The sequence below is a fragment of the Lissotriton vulgaris genome, chromosome 5 (assembly GCF_964263255.1).
Source record: "Lissotriton vulgaris chromosome 5, aLisVul1.2, whole genome shotgun sequence".
Classification (NCBI taxonomy): Eukaryota; Metazoa; Chordata; class Amphibia; order Caudata; family Salamandridae; genus Lissotriton; species Lissotriton vulgaris.
In genome coordinates this window covers 1,689,119,887-1,689,142,183 of record NC_141693.1, presented here as the reverse complement: position 1 = coordinate 1,689,142,183, position 22,297 = coordinate 1,689,119,887, and the positions used below count along the sequence as shown (strand labels likewise).

General features: G+C 48.4%; 1 protein-coding gene across 2 annotated transcripts in view; it reads left to right on the top strand.

Moving 5' to 3' along the window:
* TLK2 (tousled like kinase 2) overlaps positions 1-22,297 on the top strand; it is a 1,405,344-nt gene that overhangs the window by 708,788 nt on the left and 674,259 nt on the right. For both annotated transcript variants that reach the window (XM_086923830.1, XM_086923831.1), the window contains one exon: positions 1,302-1,454. In XM_086923830.1, the coding sequence (XP_086779956.1) occupies positions 1,302-1,454 (153 nt within the window). The remainder of the gene's footprint in view (positions 1-1,301; positions 1,455-22,297) is intronic.

The following is a 22,297-nucleotide window of genomic DNA, read 5'->3' as shown; positions in this document are numbered from 1 at the left end:
TAAACTGATTTTACGTCTGTGGTGCAGATGCAACACACTGGCACCACAGTGAATTCTGAAATACAAAACATACATCTTCATCACAAAGCAAACTCTTCGTGTCGTCGTCTCTTTGGACTGCTTGCACACATTGCTATGTTAGCATAGGCTTATTAGAAGTTTAAACGCCGTTTCACCTTTTTGCTGGTTTTGCACACGACACTACATGTAACTGTTGTTGTAAGTTAGGCTTTGTGAATTTCTTCACATGAGAATGGCTTGTTTTCAACGTCCCTAAACTTGCATCTCTACCTTAGGGTGCACAGTGATTGCTGAAGCCTCCAAGGTTATCATAACAATGTTAAGTGTTGTTCGGGCTGATCGGCCCATGGTGTAGACACAACATGCACGCTGCTGCGGTAGCTGAAATTCTTGCGCCTTTAATATTGCACTGCATGCATGATTTGAGCACTTGGAGAAAATCCGTTTCCAGAGAGTGAGAGCTTTTGCAGATCCTGTTGTGATTCACTTCTGCTGATGTTGGAAGTATGAGGTTCCCCATTCAAGCCTAAGAGACCTGCTATATTATATAAAACATAGTTTCTAGCTACTGAGGGTGGCAGACAAGGCACTATAGGACCTGTTTCACTTCCATTATATTATTATTTCTCTTTTTGTGTTTTATGGAATTGTAACAGTTCTGATCGAAATATTTTTAATCATATGCCTGCTCATGTTAGCAAAAATACTGCATCTTCGAGCACGTCGTTAAAATAAACATTTTAAACGTTATCGTGTCTTTTTACCCATTTTGAGGACTGGTATGAGAATAACAAACGTAAGAGTGTTCTTGATTCCCACCATTCCTGAGAGTAACCTAAGCCACTTGTTCTGGGACGAAGAGCTAATGTGACACTGATGCTAGTTCTAGGTACTGAGGGGAGTTTTTTGGTCCACCACAATTCACTGAGGTCCTGCGTCTCTGTGCACAGTTCTGTGTATGAGCAGAATCTCTGCAACACTTCCAAGGATCCTGCTAAGATGGTGTGTGCACACACCATTGAAGTACTATCCCTCTGAATATAACTTTGCCTTTTAGTATGTTAAGACGCATCTTAAGACAGCCTTTCTCTTGTTCTGCTACATTGCAACACATCTGTTTGCCTCAAATGTAGTCCCACATGGAATTTAAAAATTATCTTTCAGTATGCAAATAATGCTGACACAAATGAACTGGCGAGAGATACATTTTTTGAATCAGCCAAAAGATACTGTACTTTTGCAAGTTTTTCTCATGTTCCTTTTTTGTTTCAACCTTTCAGGCAACAAGAGAGAATTAATTCACAGCGGGAAGAAATTGAGCGACAGCGAAAATTACTGGCAAAAAGGAAACCACCTGCCATGGGCCAAACACCACCTGCAAACAATGAGCAAAAGCAGCGAAAGAGCAAAACCAATGGTGCAGAGAATGAAACGTAAGTGCAATGGGAAAACCTAATAGTGCAAGGATTCTTTAGATAGCAATACCTTTCCTGCATTGGTTTGTATGAATTTTGCCCAACATTGGGCGAGGAGCCTAAACCTTTAGATCAAGATAGTGGTATTCTCTTTTGTTTTCTATAGACATGACATTTGAGATATTAGTGAACCTGGTTGTCACTACAAAGGTCACTCCCAGGCAATAATCTCCAGTTCTTTTATATTGAGGACATCTGGATACAATAGGTGCCGTTCAGCAAGGATTTTGCAAGAATACCTCAGTAAATCTTAATTTTAGTTCTTGTGAAATTGTGGTGTAGTGCAAATGTTTCCATAAAAAAGAAAAAGTAGCTCTTACCCACTCATCCACTAGATGATGGGAAATGCTGAGGGTGTAAAACCAGAAGGGCTCGAAGCTGCAAAAAGTATTGTTACAGTAAAGAAACTTGTTTTTCCTAGGCCTAACAGAGCTCTGTGGCTGCTGATGGTGCCCCAGAGACTAGCAACAGCAAAGGAAGAGTGTTTTGGGTAGGTCATGCAGTGGGCAGTGAAGTCTTTATCAAATGTGAATGTTTGGCAGCATAACCACCAACCTACCAGTTAGAACAAGTTTATCAGAAAGGGTTTCTTGGAAAGGAGTTTGTACATGATAAATTTCGGTCACACTATGTGGTCGCAGTGGAGAAGAAGCCAAGGAGACAGGGAGGTGATTGGTAATAAAAGTGGTTTATTTTCTTAATCGAGTTCCCCAGGCACAGATCATAAATCATGTAATAGACTGAGGTCCTTTAACACCGTTTTTACTCTCTTTTCTAGAGAGAGTTTGATGAAAGCGGGAGCCTTCTATGGCTTAATGTCAAATGTGGGGGGTTCCATCCGGTAGTTTCCACCGCTCCGTGATCCATTCAAGTGGCAATAAAAAGAAAGAAGAAAAAAGAAAGATCTTGTAGGGGAACAGTGTTTGCTAAACGATACAATAAAAAACGGGAAAAGGCGGTGAGGAAATGAGCACCCGTCCTGCTTCCCTTCTGAGAGTGTTAACGCGCTGTGATATTCAGCTTCTGATCACGGCCCCAGCCTATACGGCGCGTCTCTTCCTCCCATCTTGCCCCTATCACACTAGGCCGCCAGCTGGCCCCTTACCTTTTGAAGCCACGACCCTTCTGGGTCGTGGCAAGCTTCCTCGTTTTGCCGGAGCGGGTACGGTTCCCTCTTTTTCTGTTCCTCGCCCAACGGCTCCCCTGCCGCCAGGTCAGTCCAAGACGAGAACGCTAGTCCCTGCATCTCTTCCGTTTTGAAGGAAAACCGGTCACCTGACCAAGTCACACGATCGGGCCAAGAAGCTGGGGAAAGCGAAGATTTAAAGGGATAGCGGAACTCGGGAGCAGGAGTCTGAAAATAAAGAAGGGGACATGGCGGTAGGTAATGCGGCATCTGATCGGACAACGGGGTGAAGGAGGATGGGTCATTAAGCTGCGCTTCGCCACACACTATAATCATAACCTAACTTGAGATTAGGGAACAGTACCTACCACTTGTGCACTTTGAGTACACACTCCTCTATGATAGCCTAAGGCTGATGACAACCATAGGTCAACTCAGGTGTTTTTTTTTTTTTAGTTGTTGATTTCACTGAATGAAAAACACAGAGCTAATCATAAAAAACTGCACAGGTGGATGGGACAAGGTTTCCAAGCCATGCTGAGGAAATGTGATGGATACTTATAAATGCAGGTTATCCAGTATTGAGGTATCTGTCATAGATTCACATGCCTAAATCATTCCATGTTGTCAAGATGGGAGTCCCACGGTAACATAATCAAGCAGCATTTAAATAATGCCGTAGGCTCTAATGGCCCTGAGCCATGCATACCATAGACTGTCGTTTTTAAAAAAGTACTAAATGTTGAATGCAGCCATTCAGCTGGTAGCACCCTCTAGGACCATCCCTGCAGAGGCGGTTTCCCTCAGATTTTCACAGCATGTTGTGTTTGAAGGGAGTCTCCCTGAGTTCTACTTAGTTTCTTTCTTGAATTTTCGTGAAGGTTGATCTTTTCTACATGTCTGATAAGAAAGGCTCTTCCACCCATGTAAGACCTGTGTCAGGAAGAGAGTTCATGTGGATGATCCACATAAAGACTGTATTTACTTCCTCCAACCATCTCGAGAGAAGAAAATGTTGGACCTTTTCTTCTAAAATTCTGAGGAACAGAGAGGGGAGGCTGCTTTTTTGTCTTCAGTCCACCAAGCAACAGAAGTCTTCTGAAGACGACCGTGATTACTCATCCAGACGGCACAAAAGATCCAGGTTGCCTGATGATAACCCTGGTGAGGTCATGAAACACCCCAAACCCTCCTAGGAGAGCAAAAGACATAGAAAGGAGAAATACCTTAAAGTCTCCTCAGAGCCTACAACATTTGTTCCCACCTCTCATGTGCGAAAGGAGAAAAACAAAAAAACCATTGTTGACAATTCCTAGACTATCGACAAGTACCACTGTCATGTCGTTAGCTCCGTCAAAGGTAGGAATGATGACGACGATGGCCATTTCTGGACCTATATCGCCGACAAGGATATAGTCTGTTGACGAACACTTCGTTGATGAGGAAGGCGCCGTCACCGAGCGCCCTGTCGGCGACCCTTTTGTCGACGAGCCAAAATATATCATCGACTATGACAGTCGACAATAACACCAGTGACAACCGCACCATCGATGACTAATATTCCCTCTTTAGGGTTATTTGTACCGTCAACGCCACCACGACGCCAGTCTGTGTTACCAGGGTAAAGAAGACCTATTTTCATCCAGATGTTTCATCTTGCGCCAAGATCTCTCCATTGCCTCCCTCACACTTATTAGACTTTCAGAAGTTGAGGAGGAAGATGATGGGATATATGGGATGGCACATAGCCAGTCCGAGTTGCATGTGAAATGCCTGGATGAGGAGGACGATTGAGGACGAGCAACAGCAGCAATATTACCAGCCAGACCATGTTCCTCTGCGTCATTTTCAGCCTTACAGCTATCCCCCTGAACCTTGTCCTAGGGAAATGATGCATTTACCACTGTCTTTAATACACTATCCTGTTCAATTGAACTGACTTCAATCACGGATACACAATTGGTATGTCTCCCCTCCCAGCTACTGCTCGCAATCTTACTATCCCGGTCGATTGCTGCACACTCATGCACTGAATTGATGGTAACTACCCCACCATGCCCAACCACTGGACCTGTGACACTGACTCTGTCTCACTTCCCTACCACGGCATCACGCTAAATCACCAGTGCGAAACTCAATAGACCTCGCTCACTTGCACCTGCCGATCACTCCTTTCCAAACACTGCGGCCTCCTTACAAAATTGTCAAAAACATGGATAAAAATATGTGAATTGTAAATATTTTATAAATTTTACAGTAGTATGGTTTTCTAAAGGATTGCACTGAATGCCCACACCATCTGGCAACACCCCTCACTGCGGTTCCGAATACTGTAAGTGAATAGCTAGTGCTGACTATTGCTATAATTATGCTTAAATTGACACCACCTATTTCTTGTTTTCTTCCTTGCTTTTTCTTCAACAGACGTTTAAAAAGCTTTACTCAGGCAAAATCATTCTTCAAGTCCTGAAGATGATCCCCTTATAACTGAGCGTGGGATCGAAACGTCGACTCCTTTATGAGTAATTCATACATGTTACCCCATTGTATTACTGTATGTATGTAACTCCAGTATACACTGCTAATTTAAATTCGCATCAGTGACCTGTAAGCTCACCCTGTTTGCCTGATATTTCTTTCACTTACTGTCGTTTTTACTTCTCTCCTACGTACGGCAGAGGACTGTGCCCTACTGTAACCCTAATGTTTTGGTTATGTTTTGTATCCTCACATTAAACGACTTACCAGATCAATAAAAATTCCCTGTCCGGCTAAGGGACTGTGAACTATATAGCAGCCCATTGTGGTCTATATAATATCTGTGTTTACTCTTATTCTCATACGCTAAGGACCACTTGTTTCCTTTATAAATACTCGATACCCATGGTCCTGAGCCATTTACTGGGTTCCCCTTGTTTTTCTTCAAAGAACTGACTTAGCAAAGGCATTAATCACCCTCCAATAGAGGAAAATGCCCTTCAAGGGAGCGAAAGGGGGTGGGTTTCATGCATACAGAGGAGGATTTCAGAGGCAACCGTAATACCAGCATTTTCAGGCTCAATATAGACAGACTTAGTAGCCCTCCACCTACGCCAATCTGCGACAGCTGGTTTTTCCTGTCAAGGTGCCCCCAAGAGATCACCGTCTCAAGGGCGGGACAACAGAAGGAAGTCATGAGCAACGCCGGATACCACCTTCCCCCTCCTCCATCCTTTCCATTGGTGGAAAGACTTGCAATTTTTACCAGCAATGGAAAAGTATAACATCAGGCTAATGGGTGTTGGATCTAATTTGCCTTTGGTCATACTCTGAAGTTCACAAGCAAATCTCCAACTTCTTCACCCAAGGAAGCCCCTCCCATTAGTCTTTAATTATTGCACAAGAAAATAAAGACCATGCTCTCAAAAGGTGCAATTGATGAAGTTCCACTTCTAAAAGGGGGTCAGGGTTTCTATTCCTGTTTTGTCTTTACAATAAAGAAATCAGAGAGTTGAGACCAATTCTGGATCTCAGGAGCCTCAACAAGTACCTGAAGAAATAAACGTTCAGGATGGTAACTTTAGCTGAGATCTTGCGTTGACTCAACAAAGGAGACTTCGACCTAACTCGATCTAGAAGACTCCTACTTCCCCATCCATCTTATTGCCGAAAGGTCCTCAGGTTTACGATGGCTGGTATCCACTAACAATTCAAGGTTCCTCCTTTCAGCCTCAAGTCTGCACCCAGAATATTTGCAAAATGTCTCGCATCAGTGGCCGCCGCGCTACGTTCTCGAAGTCACCAAGTGTTTCCCAACTGGGACGATTGGCTTCTGAAGGCACCAACATCATATAAACCAGCCAGAACAACTGGTGCATGTCTCCAGCTATTAAACAGACTAAACTGACAGTGAAAATCAAAAAGTCTTCCTTTCTTCCCAGTCTAATAGCTCCATTTCTGGTAGTCCGGTTGGACATGATCCATTGCGAGGCATTCCTATCGGACGAGTGAAAGGCACGTCTACAGCAGCTTGATATGAGTATCTCAAGAAGTAAATCCATTTCAGTGAGAGGGTACAAGTTGCTCCTAGGGATGTAGTTCTCAGCAATCAACCTAGTATCTTTAGCCAGGCTCAAAATGTAAAGGTAAATGTAAATGTACAGGAATTTATATAGCGCAAATCACCACTGGTTTCTAAGCGCTTGCTTAGGGAACCCGTCCTAGTATTCCCCTGCGAGATACCCCCGGCAGGGTATCCGCAAGGTGAAAGCCAGGCATCCCGCTGCGAGGGGCCGTTGTGGAGATTAAGCAAGCTATTGCCCAGAGTCACAGAGTGTGAACCCATGAATGGAGTAGGCACCGGAGCAAGAATTGTCGAGTCCATGGACATTTTAGGACTCAAGACCCACCGAGCCGGGAATTAAACCCTGGTCCCAGGCTGACCTCTGCTTCCAGGTCTGCCTGCTCTAACCAGTGAGCCACACTTCTCCAAATGAGACCTCTGCAAGAAAAGCTTCAGAAACAGTGGCTACAAACTTCGCTATTCTACAAACTTCGCTATTCTTCGAAGACTGCATTCTTATATCCCCGACAATGAAAGCGGCAGTGCGATGGTGGTATTACAGTCCACATCTCTCTAAGGGTCTCACTTTCTTACAAGAAATATCAGACTACACACTGACAACGGATTCCTCCATGGAAGGCTAGGGAGGCCATTTATAGGATCTCCAAATCCAGAGCAAATGGTCCAATTCTAAAAGCAATGTCAAATCAACTGCCTGGAGCTGAAGGCTATATTCCTCTCCTTACAGGCCTTTCTACCAAGAAAAGCATGTGCCTCAGTATTGGTCCGTACAGACAATACGACCAGTACGCTCTACATAAACAAATGGGGAGAAACCAAATCTGACACTATCTCTGGAAGCGCAAAATTTATGGAGTTGGGCAACACAGCATGGGTTTTCTCTCCAGGTCGAGCACGTTCCAGGCCTTCAGAACATGCTAGCAGACGCTCTCAGCAGAGCTACATAGAATTGTCATGAATGGAAACTCAACGAATTCTGAGTTTTTGCACTATGGGGAAAGCCTGCGCAGACCTGTTTGCAACAGACAACACCAAATGCGATCCTATGCCTGCAGGTTCTTCTTCAGGGGTCTCAGGGCAATGACCTTTTGATGCGATAATCAGGGATATATACCTACGCCTTTTCCCCCATCCCATTGATTCCCAGAGTGCTGACCAAATTGTAGTTGGAGAGATGTTGCCTTCTCTCATTGCACCCTGGTGGCCCAGACAACATTGGTTCCCAGGACTACTTCATCTTTCAGAAGCCAGACCCATACGTCTGCTGATGTCCCCTTCATTTCTTACCAGGGACAACGGACACATGTGCCATCCGAATCCAGAGTCTCTACACTTGCCTGCCTGGCTCTTGAGTTTCTGGAATTTAGGAGCACAACTATTCTACCGGAATGTAGAGACATCCTCTCGAAACCTAGAGCGGGAAGTACCAATAAAACGTAAAAGATGAAATGGAAAAGATTCTGTTTTTGGTGCCAACGAAATGCCCTGCATCCATTTGAAGTATCCCACATCACATTTTACCATATCTCCTTTCCTTTGCAAAATCTGTTTAGCTTTCCCCTCAGTTAACGTGCATCTGGCTTCCAACTCTCACTATAGAAGAGCTACCAGCGCCACTTCTCTTTGTGCCTCAAGTCTGTTCAAATAATTTATGGATAGGATGTTCCATACTTTTCCTGTAGTTTAAGCCCCTCTGCCGGAATGGAACCTCAATGTGGTTCTTGCACAACTCATGAGAATACCATTTGAACCCTTTTATAAAGCTGCATTGAAATTCCTAACATGGAATGTCACTGTTCTGCTGGCCCTTACCTCAGCCAGAAGGGTAAGCAAAATCCAAGCGTTCACCATTAGAAAATCCTTTTTAATATTTAAAGAAGACACTTTGATTCTAAGGGCTAAACCTACATTCATTCCTAAAGTGCATTCACAATTCCACCTCAATGAGCTGGTCATACTCCGGTCCTTCTCTCCACAACCATCAATGCCTGCAGAGCAAACACTACATACTCTGGATGTCAAACGTTGCCTTAAGTTCTGCCTTAAGAGAATGAAGGACATTTGGAAAACTGATCAATTGTTAGTTGCCTATGGCCAAGGCAGCGAAGGGACTGCAATAAGAAAATCCACTATCGCAAGATGAATATCGGCTGCGATACAGTTCTGTCCTATCAAAGCAAACAAACCTTTGGAAAAGACAGCAAAAGCTCACTCCACCAGAGCAGTTGCCACATCAGCTGCCCTCTTTGTAGGAAGTACTTTAGAAAAGATCTGTCATGCTACAACCTGGAGGACCACTCACACCTTCAAGCAGCACTACTCCTTGGAGTCTGCACAGAATGCAGATGAAGTAGTTGGCCAGGTGGTACTTTGCGATCTCTGCCATTAAAGTAAGCCTCATTCTAATTTTTAGAAAGAGTCTTGGGTTTTTATGGTGATTTCATATACTTACATGTTGTTAATGATGTGAAACATCACAAGGTAAAGTGTATTACAAGTTATGCTTTTTTCCCCCCTTGCTATTGTTTGAATATGAAAATGTGCATAGCTGATAGAGACTCCTAGCCGCAGATTCCTTAACGTAGAATTATCCCCAGGCGTGAGACTAGATCCGGAAAACTTTTTGCCACAGCATCCCTGCGTGTGCGCCAGGGGGATGGCATCGGCAACTCCGCCCAGGCGTCGTCCGCGTACGTGACGTCAGCGAGGTCACTTAGGTCCCACCCCGGTGTGCCTAAGTCAGTTCTTTCCTTTTCTGCGTGCAAAACGTATCCGGTTCGTGCTCTGGCCTGTTTAGGCCTTTCCCTTGGCCATTGTGTATGTTTGTGGGAACAGTGTGCGGATGCCTTCGGGCTTTGAGACGCCTTATATATGTGACGGACCCTCGCCTCATTTGCATATGGTGTTTGGGGGAAGATCACTGCTCCACTGATTGCAAGGCATGCCAACAGTTGAAGCCGAAGTCGCGGCAGGAGCGCCGGATGAAACTTATCTCAGCTCCCCTGTCCAGATCGGCTTCGTCACCTCGATCAGCTTCATTGGAAGGTTTTCGAACCATCGTTGTCATCGTTCTTATCCCTCTCCTGTGCTCCCCTGTCGGTAAGTGTCAGTTTTTCCCCGAGGACTGGTTTCTGGCCTGTTGGGGGCGTGGGCTGTCTGTGGGTGATCCGGCCCCTCATATCGTCTCCCTATCCACTGTTTCCCGGTGAGGGTTCATCGAGAGCCCAGATGGAGACATATGCGGTGGCTTTGCAGGCCTCGCTGGCTTCTCCTCCTCCTCCTCCTCCTCCTACCCCTCCTGGGACGTCGACGGATCCCTTAAGTTGTGCGGGGCCCTCCACGGTGTCGCCGGTGGCTCCGGCCTTGGCGCCGACTGGCTCGGCTACAGGCTTGGAGGATGTGGTGCTGTTGGGGTGTGCCCTTCAGGGTCCCTCCTTCAAACCACAGCGCCTCTGCCTCACTGCAAAATCCCGTGGGAGTCCCTGTGGTGTTGCAGGTGGTCGCCGGGGATCGGGTGGCATCCCTGAGCCCCTCTCGGCCCTCTGGACAGGTGGCGACCTTGTCTGAGGCTGAGGTGATTCCGCTACGACGCCGGCAGCTGCTGGCCCTGGCGGAGGCGGAGCCACAGCGGTCGGCGGACCCCCCTCGCCCAGTCATGGGTTGAGGCTTGCTGGGGACCCCTCGTCCCCCTTTGGGCCCCTCTCGTCCCTCCGCGCAGGCGGCTGCCTCATCGGTGGTCGAGTCAGCGTCGTTCTGGCGCCGTCCCTTAGCCACCTCGGCTCCGGCCCAGCCCCAGTCCCCTGAGCTGTGTGGTGTGGAGGAAGCCTGAACGGCGTCTCCTTTGGCACCGGACTATGATAACGTCTTGCCTCGGGTTGCGGACTCTACGGTGCCGGGCAGGCGTCGGGTCGCGGACTCTTCTTCGGATGCCTCCTCTTCCCCGAATGTTGGGCGCCTGCTGGTGTCGTCTTCGCCGGAGACGGGCCGCCGCATCATGGCTTTTTTCCCCGACGTCATCTAATGACTGCTCCTCAGCGGTGACGAGACCGCTGTTTTCACCGCAGGAGCCACAGGTCCCCAACTCCTCGGTCCCTCTTGCTCCTTTCCCGGACCTGGCCTTTGCCCACTCCGGTTGGCTTCAAGGACGGACGCCGTAGTTTGCAGCCGTTGGCCACCGTGGGGCCCTACGGGCCACACGGCTGTGGGTATTTTGCGCATGGGAGATCTGGCTGCCCATTTCCCCGCCGATCATCTTCTGGAAGTTCTCCACCAGGACTCTGGTGGGAGAGCGCTGCTGCTTCCCTTTGAGGGTTTGCTCCATTCTTCCCTGATGGGGACTTGGGGGCCCCCGGTGCCCCAACAGCTTCTGCACCTGCACCTTCCAGCACCGCGTGACCCGGTGTGTTTTTCCCTCCACCCCTCTGCCTCAGGCCCCCTTTTGCGGACTGCCTTTACCCCACTTGCCGCCTCTGTTGTCTCCACCATCACGGGAGGCCCGCTGGTTAGACTCTTGGGGGTGCAATATGTTCGCTTCCACCATTGTGGCTCTATGTATCCTTAACACTTTGTGTGTTGGCTAGGGCCACCTCTTGTTTATGGTACTCTGCTGAGTCCCTGGGATCCGCCACTTCACAGGAGGATGCTAGGGTTGATTTGCGGCACCATGCGCTGGATGGCCTGGAGCTGGCGGCGTTTATTTTTTGCTCCGCTCTAGACATCTCTGAGGTGCTTGGTCGTGCAAAGGCTTCTTCGGTTTCCCTTCGCCGCCATGCTTGGCTTTGGGACAGTGTGTTCCCGGAAAATGTTCGGGAACGGCTGGTTGATCTTCCCTCCGATGGCACTCTTTTTGTTCCATGCCCCGGCAGACTTGGCCATCCGGAGGTTCTTGGCAGTACTTCGGCCTCCTCCTTCTACTCCCCCTCAGTGACCTGTGAGTTGATCTGGTTCTTGGAGATGCTCCTCCTTTTGGGCGGGTTGCCCTAGTTGTTGTTCTGTGTGCTTCGTGGCCACTCGAGTCTTACTTGTTGAGTCTGTGGTTCTGTTGGCTGCTGGACGGCCCTTCTTGACAGTGTGTTTTTGCTTTGGGTTATCCGAACCAGGTTGGCCCTGAGATTAGGCCTTCAGTTTTTGCTCTTTGGCTGCTTGACAAGCCTTCTGCAGGTTTTTTTTCCCTGCGGCCCTTTCTGTTTTCCTCTGCTGCGGAATTTTCCTCCTAAGAGGGTTCCCATGTCTTGGGACGTAACTTACCCTATGTGGGGTAGTGGGAGCTGTTCTATAGCTTGTTCTGTGCTGGGGAGTTGTGGTCGCTTTCAGGCCTCTGCTCTCCATGGCGTTTATGTACGTTGCAGGTGCAATCCCTTTTTGCTGTATTGGAATGCCTTGGTGGTGAACCGGGGTGTCCTTCTCCGGGGTCGCTGCGCTGTTCGCCAGGTCTGACCTGCTGTGTGGCGTCGTGGCTATGGTCCTGCTTCTATTGGGTCGTATGTGTGGACCCCTCGCTGAGGTTTGTCCGGGCTCTTCTTCGCCTTCATGTTCTCTGTCCTGGGGGATGGGATGGTTTTGTGTTCCTCCATCTTTCAGGCGCAGCCTGCCCGGTCTTCTTAGGGGCCCGAGCTACTCATCCTGTCCCAACTGCTTTATTGCTGTCGGCGCTGTTGTGTCTGGTCTATTGACTTTGGCTGTGGTGGGCTTAGCTGCCCTCTGCGCGGGGCATGTTCCCGGTGGGGGAGCTTGCCGTCTTTTCCCTCATGTCCTTGGGCACTCTAGGTTGTTCTTCTTCCTCTTCCTTGCCCTGGCATTGAATGGAGGTTCTGTTGCCTTGTAGAGGCGTGGGGTCTTCGGCCTCCCCTGGTCTTGTCCTTGTTTCCTCTGTTGCGTGTGAACGGGCTTCCTCTTTACTTTTCTTCTTCCCACACTCCTCTTGGGGTGGGTGGTGTTCTGCTCCTCGCCCTGTCCGTTGGACTAGTCCCCTGTCGGAACCTCTTATGTCCAGGCTGATGGGGTTCTTTCGCAGACCCTCCTTCCATATGGGTATGGCTAGGGTATCCATTCTACGTTAAGGAATCTGCGGCGGCTAGTAGTCTCTTATCAGATGTACAAGTTACATACCTTCAGTAACAATGTATCTGGTAGAGCCGATTCTAGCTGCAGATTGCTTCACGGCCTGCCCTTCCTCCCAAATCTGCGAGTTCCTTTGGCTTGGTCTTCTGCACTCGCCTCCTGGTGGGGGGCTATGTCGTCTGTGAGTGCATTCTTTCGTTCTTTTTGACAGAATGATTTGTCTGGTTTCTTGTTCCTTCCTCCTCTTTGGCACTTTGGAGGATGGGTTCATAGGTACTCCTGTGTCCCTTTGCTCTGGTTGCTCCAGGATTGGGGCTTGCCTTTCCTCTCAACCCGCCCCTCCCTCCCTCCCTCCCTCTTTTGTTGCTAAGGGTTCTGGCCCCTCTGCTAACCTCTGGGTTGCGGCCATCTGGCTGTGCCCTTGCCCTTTGTTGCTTTGGAGGGTTGTCGCACTCTGTGCTGGGGTTGCCGTTCCTGTTTGTCTTGGAACTGGTTCCCGTTCGTTGTTATTGGTTGGGGTTGTAGTCCTGCTACATGTTGTCATGACATTTTGCATATGTTCCTTGTCTCTGGGGGAGGGGGGCTGTCTACATACTAGCAGGGTGTCTGCTCAGGGCTGTGCTTTGTCCTTTCTTCTTTTCCCTGCCTTTGGGTACTGCGGCCATCTGGCTGTGCCCTTGCCCTTTGTTGCTTTGGAGGGTTGTCGCACTCTGTGCTGGGGTTGCCGTTCCTGTTTGTCTTGGAACTGGTTCCCGTTCGTTGTTATTGGTTGGGGTTGTAGTCCTGCTACATGTTGTCATGACATTTTGCATATGTTCCTTGTCTCTGGGGGAGGGGGGCTGTCTACATACTAGCAGGGTGTCTGCTCAGGGCTGTGCTCTGTCCTTTCTTCTTTTCCCTGCCTTTGGGTACTGCAGTGTTGACACTGCTCCTTATGGTGTTCGTCACCATCCCCTTTTCCAATTTTTCTGCTCTTTCGCACACTGTTCCCGTACTCCCACTGTTTGTCTGATGGCTCTGCATTGTGGCGCGGATAAGTTCTCCGAAGAAAACTGACGTAGGCGCGCCGGGATGGGACATATGTGACCTCGCTGACGTCATGTACGCTGCCGACGCCTGGGCGGAGTCGCTTTATGCCGTCTCCTCCGCGCGCAGGGATGCTGTGGCAAAAAGTTTTCCGGATCCAGTCTCACGCCTGGGGATAATTCTACGTTAAGGAATCTGCGGCTAGAATAGTCTCTACCAGATACATCGTTACCGAAGGTAATTAACTAGTACATATAAGTAATAACTTGAGTATTTCTCTTATGATTATGTTCAGTGCATTTTTTTTTCTTCCGACCCCTTTTATCCCCACCCCCAAATTTGTTTTTTAAACGGGTTACATCGGTATGGCCTTTAAATGGCTTCTGGTATGACCGCAAACTTTTGGAGTTCACTATGTTTAAAAAAAAAAAAAAAGTCACCCATCATCCTCAACAGAAAATATATTATTGGAGGCAACTGCTTGCTACTCTGATTCAAGCATGTAAATATATGAAAGAAACCTCAATACTGGATAAGAAAATAAGTTACTTACCTGTAGCTACGGTTAGCCAGTAATGGTGTCTTTCACAGATTCACATGCACCCACCCTCCTCCCTGTTGAGGCTGTTTCCTTGTTATTTACCAAATCTGAAAGAAAAAGGTTAGTGTTATATTAGTAACCTTTGAATATCCCCACCCACCCCCGAGAGCCTGGTTATCCAGGCCTCGAACACCCAGACTGCATTCCCGACTGCACCACCTGATCGGGAATCCAAAAGGTAAGAGCAGTTTGGTAAGAAGCTGTTCTCCTCACTTAGTTTGGGGTTGCGGTCGGTCAACACCGCTTGCCTTTTGGGCCGTTATACCCACTCTCTGTGGGACACGATCGCGGTCGTGCTGCCAGCTTGCCCAGTGGAGGTCAGGGTCAAAGTCGCTCAAGCCCTTGCGGAAGGGCGGGATGCTGCACGGTACTCTATCCGATGTGGGCTGGTACGACGGATTCGCTGGGCAGGGCGATTTCCACGACGGTGGCGGTTCGCCGCCATGCCTGGCTGAGGTCTGCCAACTTTTCGGCTGATGTCCAGAATTCCCTCATGGGCATGCCGTTTGATGGCCGTCGCCTTTTTGGCGACTAGGCAGACAGTGCGCTTGAGCGTTTCAAGGACTCCGGGGCTACGGCCAAGTCTTTGGGCCTGTCGGGCCAGCGCCAGCAAACTTCTGCCTTTCGCTCCTTTCATGGCCAAGGAAGGAGCACACCCTGCCAGCCACGGGCCTCAGACTAACATCAAGCGCGGCAGCGGGCGTGGTAACCGCCGTGGTGGTGCCAGGGGACAGCAGCGATGCCAGTCGACCTCCACCCCCGCAGCATCCGCCTCAAAGTCTTCCTAGTCCGAGCTTTCGGGCCCATTCAACGCCTTTGGGGGGCAGGGTTCGCCATCACCTCCTCCACTGGTGTTCCATCACATCGGACAGGTGGGTGCTACAAATCGTCCGAAGGGGCTACTCCCTCCCCTTCGAGGCAACCCCTCCACCCATGCCACAGCAGTACCACCGCGTGTCGGGGGATCACTTGCAACTTCTGCAAGAGGAAGTTACGACCCTCTTGGCCAAGGGGCCCATTGAGGGCGTTCCTGGGCCAAAAGGTGGGTGTGGTTGTCACTCCCACTACTTTCTGGTTCCCAAGAAGGGCAAAGGGGCCCTACGCCCTATCTTGGACCTGCGGAACGTCAACAGCTTCCTCCGGAAGGAGAAGTTCAAGATGCTGACTTTGGCTCAGGTCTTAGCTGACCTAGACCCAGAAGACTGGATGGTAGCGTTGGACTTGCAGGATGCATATTTTCACATCCCCATCCTGCCGGCCCTCCGGTGTTACCTGCGGTTCACGGTAGGCCAGGAGCACTTTCAGTTTACCGTGCTCCCCTTCGGCCTTACCAGCGCCCCTCGGGTGTTCATGAAAGTGATGGCGGTGGTCGCAGCTCATCTGCGCAGATTAGGGGTTTCAGTCTTCCCCTATCTCGACGACTTGTTGTTGAAGGCGGGCTCGCCCCAGACAGTCGTCTGCCTACTCCAGACTACGGCTGACCTCTTGCACCTGCTGGGGTTTTCCATCAATGTGCCGAAGTCACACCTGTGTCCCTCTCAGAAGCTCCTCTTCATTGAAGCGGTTCGGGTTTATCCTCCCGAACAGCGGGTTCGGGATATTCAGGCTTTGATTCTGATCTTCCGGCCTTTATCCCGAGTCTCGGTCAGGTTGATGCTGGGGCTTCTGGGACTGATCGCCTCCTGCATCCTTCTGGTGCATCACGTCAGGTGGTGGATGCGGGCTCTGCATTCGGACCTGAAGTTTCAGTGGGCCCAGCATCAGGGCAGCCTGTCCGACCACGTCCTGATCTCGGAGGGCACTGCAAGACAGTTGCAGTGGTGGCTCACGGACCACGATTGGGTCAACGGCAGATCCCTCTCCCTACCCAAACCGGAGCACGTTGTAGTGACTGATAAATCCCTCCTTGGCTGGGGGGGCCACATGGAAGAGGCAAAGATCAGAGGTCTCTGGTCTCCGGCGGAGTCCCGGCTCCATATCAACCTTTTGGAGCTGCGGGCGATCCGACTTGCACTGAAAGCATTCCTTCCCTCTGTCCAGGGAAGTGTAGTGCAGGTGTTCACGGACAACACCACCGCCATGTGGTACTGCAACAAACAGGGCGGGGTGGGGTCGTGTACCCTTTGTCAGGAGGCTCTGCGCCTCTGGCAATGGCTGGAACACAAGAGCGTCACCCTGGTGGTTCACCACCTAGCAGGTTCCCTGAATGCTAGGGCGGACAAACTCAGCTGCCGGTGCATGATGGATCACAAATGGCATCTGAACTCTGACGTGGCGCAAGGCCTCTTTCAGCGATGGGGAGAGCCTTGGTTAGATCTATTCGCCACAGAAGAGAACGCGCAATGTCATCAGTTCTGTATGTTGGAATTTCCAAGGCGGCACTCGCTCGGTGACGCTTTTCGTCGCGAGTGGGGTTGCGGTCTATTGTACGCCTTTCCGCCTGTACCACTTCTGCCCAGAGTGCTGAAGAAGATCAGGCGCGACCGGGCCCAAGTCATCCTTGTGGCTCCGGACTGGGCACGAAGATACTGGTATCCCGAGCTACTCAGCATGTCAGTCGATCCCCCGATTCATCTGCCTCTTCAGGAGGACTTTCTGTCGCAGCAGCAGGGGACAGTCCTCCACCTCCATGCGTGGAGATTGAGCAGCAACAGTTGAGGCCATTTGACTTGCCTCCTAAAGTCTGTGATGTGATTCTGGCAGCCAGGCGTCCCTCCACAAAATCGGTATACTCCTGCAGGTGGAACAAATTTGTTGCATGGTGCACAGCAAAGGCTGTAGATACCCTTTCTGCCCCTCTTTCAGAGGTTCTCTTCTTTCTTCTTTCTCTTGCCCAGCAGGTCTCTGCTCTGGGCACTATAAAGGGCTACCTCTCTGCCATTTTAGCCTTTTTAAGGCTACCTGATCAGCCTTTTCTTTTCAAGTCCCCTGTTGTAAATAGATTCTTGCAGGGCATCACTCACATGTGTTCGAGGCATATGGGCTGCAGATGGTACATTTATGAATAGATCGCCATCTGGCATTGGGCTCGGATGATTGCACTTGTTTTTCTCTTGGAAGTAGTCTTTTGTCGTCACGAGACTGATGACGCCTCCTTTGGTTGCTAGTGCGCATGGGCATCGGCTCCATCCTTAGATGGTTTTTTCCGCCATCGGGTTCGGATGAGGATCGAAGCACTCCGGATCGACTTCGGGAAAAAAGTGATGTTTCAGCGCGTATTACCTTTGCAATTTGACGGTATTGTTATCGAACGCGAGTTCACTTCCATCTCGACGCGTTTCGACGTCCACAACAAAAGTTACAACTTTTACGTCGACGAGACCGGGAAGCCTATCTCGACTTAGTCCATCCCGGAGTCCATGGAAAGGACTCAATTCAAAAGATGTCCAACGTGTGGTGCTAAGTTCCCACACAAGGGCCTACACGAGGTGTGCAATCTCTGCCTATCACCTGAACACGAATCCAGGGACTGTGAAGCCTGCGCAGCATTCTCCTCCAAGTCGACGATTAGAAACCGTCAAGCCCGAAGACACGAAGTGTCGAATGCAGTCACATGCAATCCCGGAGCTGTTCGAGGCCCATCACCCCGAAGAAGAAGGAGATGAGGAGGAGTCTGAGTCGGAAGTGGACGAGTCTGATGTCGAAGAAATCGACGATCATCAAACCGTGAGTGACGACGTCCCCTTACCGAAAAACCAACCCCATTTGTTGTCGACCCCGCCTTTGAACCCGGTCAGACTACCGAAAAAAGTTTCCGACGCCCCTCCTTAGAGCCCGGCAACGAAACCGAAGCACTCGGCCTCCCACCATGTCGGATCCGAGAAGCGGTCGACATCGACATCGAAGCTCCATGCAAAGCAAGGCTCGCAGTCAAAACATTCCATGTCGAAACTGAAACATGCTTTGACGCCGAAGACTTACTCCACACCGAAAAAATCAGAATTGAGCAAATTCTCGATACCGAAAACACAAAACACTGACGGTCAGAAGCGAAGGCACTTTTCGGAACCAAAAATTTCGGTAGCGACACAGAAGCATCAGACAGATCCAAAACAAAAGACTTTGTTTATCGATCCGCAAACTGGCAAAGTGGTGACAAAACTACCTAAAAAGAGGGAGAATGAACAGTTGGACGACAAAGCTCTACCTCCTAAAAAGAGAACAATGGGGACAAATACAACTCCTCCCCTTTCTCCTCAACCTACAGACACACCATCTTCTCCTCTTCCTCACACTATGCCAGCTATTCCTCCACCTTCTACACCAAGACCATCTACATCTCAAACAGATGTAGAAAGTGATACGGGGAGGGAGAACTTCATGGGGATGACGACACTGCCCCAGATGAAGCAGACCCATGGGAGGATTATAACGCAGGGTCAGATAATGATAACGACCCCGAACTATATCCCTCAAAACCCTCACCACCTGATGATAATACAGGTTTTGCGCAGTTAATTAATAGGGCAGCAAAATACCACAAGGTAGACTTACACAAGGAACCTCAAATAGAGGATTTCCTTTTAGAAACACTACCTGCTGCACAAAGAACATTAGGAACACTACCAATGCTTAAGGGTCTTCTCAATCACACATCTGACATATTCAAAGACCCTGTAAGGGCTAGGGTATTAAATCCAAGAATTGATAAAAAATATAAGGCAGCCCCAAAGGACCCAATATTTATCAAAGGACAGGCACCTCTGGACTCGCTAGTAGTCACAAACGCTCGTAAGAGAGCAAGCTCATTAACTACAAGAGAAGCTCCTCCTCCTGACAAGGAGTCCAAATTAATAGATGCGTCTGGCAAGAGAGTAGCATCCCAAGCGGCAAACAGCTGGCGCATAGCTAGTACACAAGCGCTACTTGCACGCTATGATAGAGCTCATTATGATGAGTTAGAAAAACTCATTACACATCTCCCTAAAGAACATCAAAAAAGGGCAGATCAGTTCATACAAGAAGGGAAGATAATAACTAACACTTCCATTAAATGCGCCTTAGACGCAGCAAACACTGCAGCAAGATCCATCAACACCAGTATCATGTTAAGAAGACCTGCATGGCTCAGGGTCTCAGGGTTCAAACAAGAAGTACAAACATCCTTATTGAACCAGCCTTTTGATGAAAAAACACTTTTTGGCTCACGTACAGACGAGACGTTAGAAAAAATGAAAAAAGACACAAACGGCTAAATCAATGGGAGCATTGCAACAGCCAACTCAAAGGGGTTCCTTTCGTAGGTCCACCTATAGAGGCGGGTCAAAGAATACAGGCACAAGCCAGCAATCTACATCTTTTACACCAACATCACCCAGAGGTAATTCAAGAGGCAGTTACAGAGGTAACAACAACAAGGGTAGAGGTCGTGGAAATAACAACAACCGCAACTCCCCAACCCCAAAACAGTGACTTTATACAACCCCCCCAAACCATATAACACCGGATGGGGGACGTCTATCACAGTTCCTACCTGTCTGGGAAAACATCACATCAGACAGGTGGGTGAGACAAATTATCCAACATGGTTATTACCTAGAACTCACAGCTACCCCACCAAACATCCCCCCCCAAACAGCGTCCAATGAGTCAAGATCATCTAACATTGTTAAAACAGGAAGTACTATCACTGCTACAAAAGCATGCTATAGAGAAGGTTCCACAACATCAATAAGGAACAGGGGTATACTCTCTATACTTCCTAATTCCCAAAAAAGACGGGTCTCTAAGGCCAATACTAGACCTCCGACCTCTCAATGCATACATACATTCAGAACATTTCCACATGGTCACGCTCCAACAAGTACTTCCTTTACTGAAGAAAGGGGACTTTCTTTCTACACTGGATCTAAAAGACGCTTACTTTCACATCCCAATTCACAAAGCCCTCAGGAAATACCTCTGGTTTGTTGTGGAAGGACAACATTATCAGTTCAAAGTCCTTCCGTTTGGGGTCACAACAGCACCAAGGGTGTTCACAAAATGCCTAGCAGTGGTTGCAGCACACCTAAGAAGACAACAAATACATGTCTTCTCTTACTTGGACGATTGGCTAATAAAAGCCAAATCACAAGAAAAATGTCTTCAAAACACACAAAAGACCATTCAGTTGCTGCACCAACTAGGGTTTACGGTGAACTACACAAAATCCCACGTGCAACCAAACAAAATTCAACAATATCTAGGGGCTACTATAGACACAGAAAAAGCCAAAGTATACCCCAATCCAATCAGGATACAAACAATGCTCGAGTGTTCATGCAGCTATTAGGGATGATGTCCTCTTGCATACTGCTAATACCATATGCCAGACTACAAATGCGTCCGCTGCAGGAATGTCTAGCAACACAGTGGAATCAGGCTCAAGGTCAGATTACAGATCTGGTGTTGGTAGACGACCGCACACATCGCTCTCTGAAGTGGTGGAACACAACAAACATTTCCAAGGGGCGGTCGTTCCTAGAAACGATTCCACAAGTCATGCTAACAGCGGATGCATAGCTCGCCGGATGGGGAGCGCATATGGACAAATATACAGTTCAGAGAAGATGGAGTGTACAGCAAAAAAGACTGCACATCAATTATCTAGAACTACTAGCAGTGTTTCTAGCTTTAAAAGCTTTTCAAATGCAGATTCTCAACAAAGCAGTCCTGATCAGAACAGACAACATGACAGCAATGTATTATATTCAAAAACAGGGGGGGACACACTCTCTCCAACTCTCTCCAACTATCCAAACTAGCGCAGGACATTTGGAAATGGGCCATTCCTCAAAAGATCTATCTGTTAGCCGAACACCTACGAAGAGTTCAAAATCAGATAGCAGACATCTTAAGCAGAGAGTCAGAACAAATACACGAATGGGAACTGCACGACCAAATACTGCAGCCATTCTTCCAAAGATGGGGACAACCAGAGATAGATCTCTTTGCCACTCATCAGAACGCAAAATGCCAAAGCTTCGCATCCAGGTACCCACACCACCTGTCGCAGGGCAATGCGTTATGGATAAATTGGTCCAACAAATTTGCATACGCTTTTCCCCCTCTCCCACTAATTCCATTAGTGGTTCGAAAACTGCAACAACCTTCAATGACAATGATACTAGTAGCACCCACGGGGGCACGACAGCCGTGGTTCACCACGCTACTGCAACTCTCACAGGTGCCACATCAAAAGTTACAAACATTACCCATGCACCTTACACAGAACCATGGAGAAATAATGCACCCAGATCCCAAACAATTGAACCTAGCGATCTGGCTCCTGAGGTCATAGAATTTGGATACTTAAATTTACCTCCAGACTGTATGGAAATCATTAAGCAAGCAAGACGTTCTACCACCAGAGCAAGCTATGCAGCAAAGTGGAAAAGGTTTGCTGTATACTGTAACTGTAACAACCTCAATCCTCTGGACGCATCCACTAAAGAGATTATTTTCTATTTACTACACTTACAGCAATGTAACCTTGCTTACACCTCTATTAGAGTACATCTTGCAGCTATAGCAGCGTACCTGCAAAACAGGCAACATCTATCCCTGTTTAAAGTGCCAGCAATAAAAGCTTTCATGGAAGGCCTCAAAAGAGTAATTCCACCAAGACTACCGCCTACCCCGGTCTGGAATCTCAATATAGTACTTACCAGACTAATGGGACCGCCTTTAGAACATATGCATAGGTGTGAAATACAATTCCTTACATGGAAGGTAGCCTTTCTTATAGCCATTACTTCACTCAGAAGAGTAAGTGAAATACAGGCATTCACAATACAAGAACCATTCCTACAGTTACACCAAAATAAAGTGGTTCTTAGAACAAACCCAAAATTCTTGCCTAAAGTAATTTAAGCATTCCACATCAATCAACCAGTTGAACTACCAGTCTTCTTTCCAAAACCACAGAGGGTAGATGTCAGATGGGC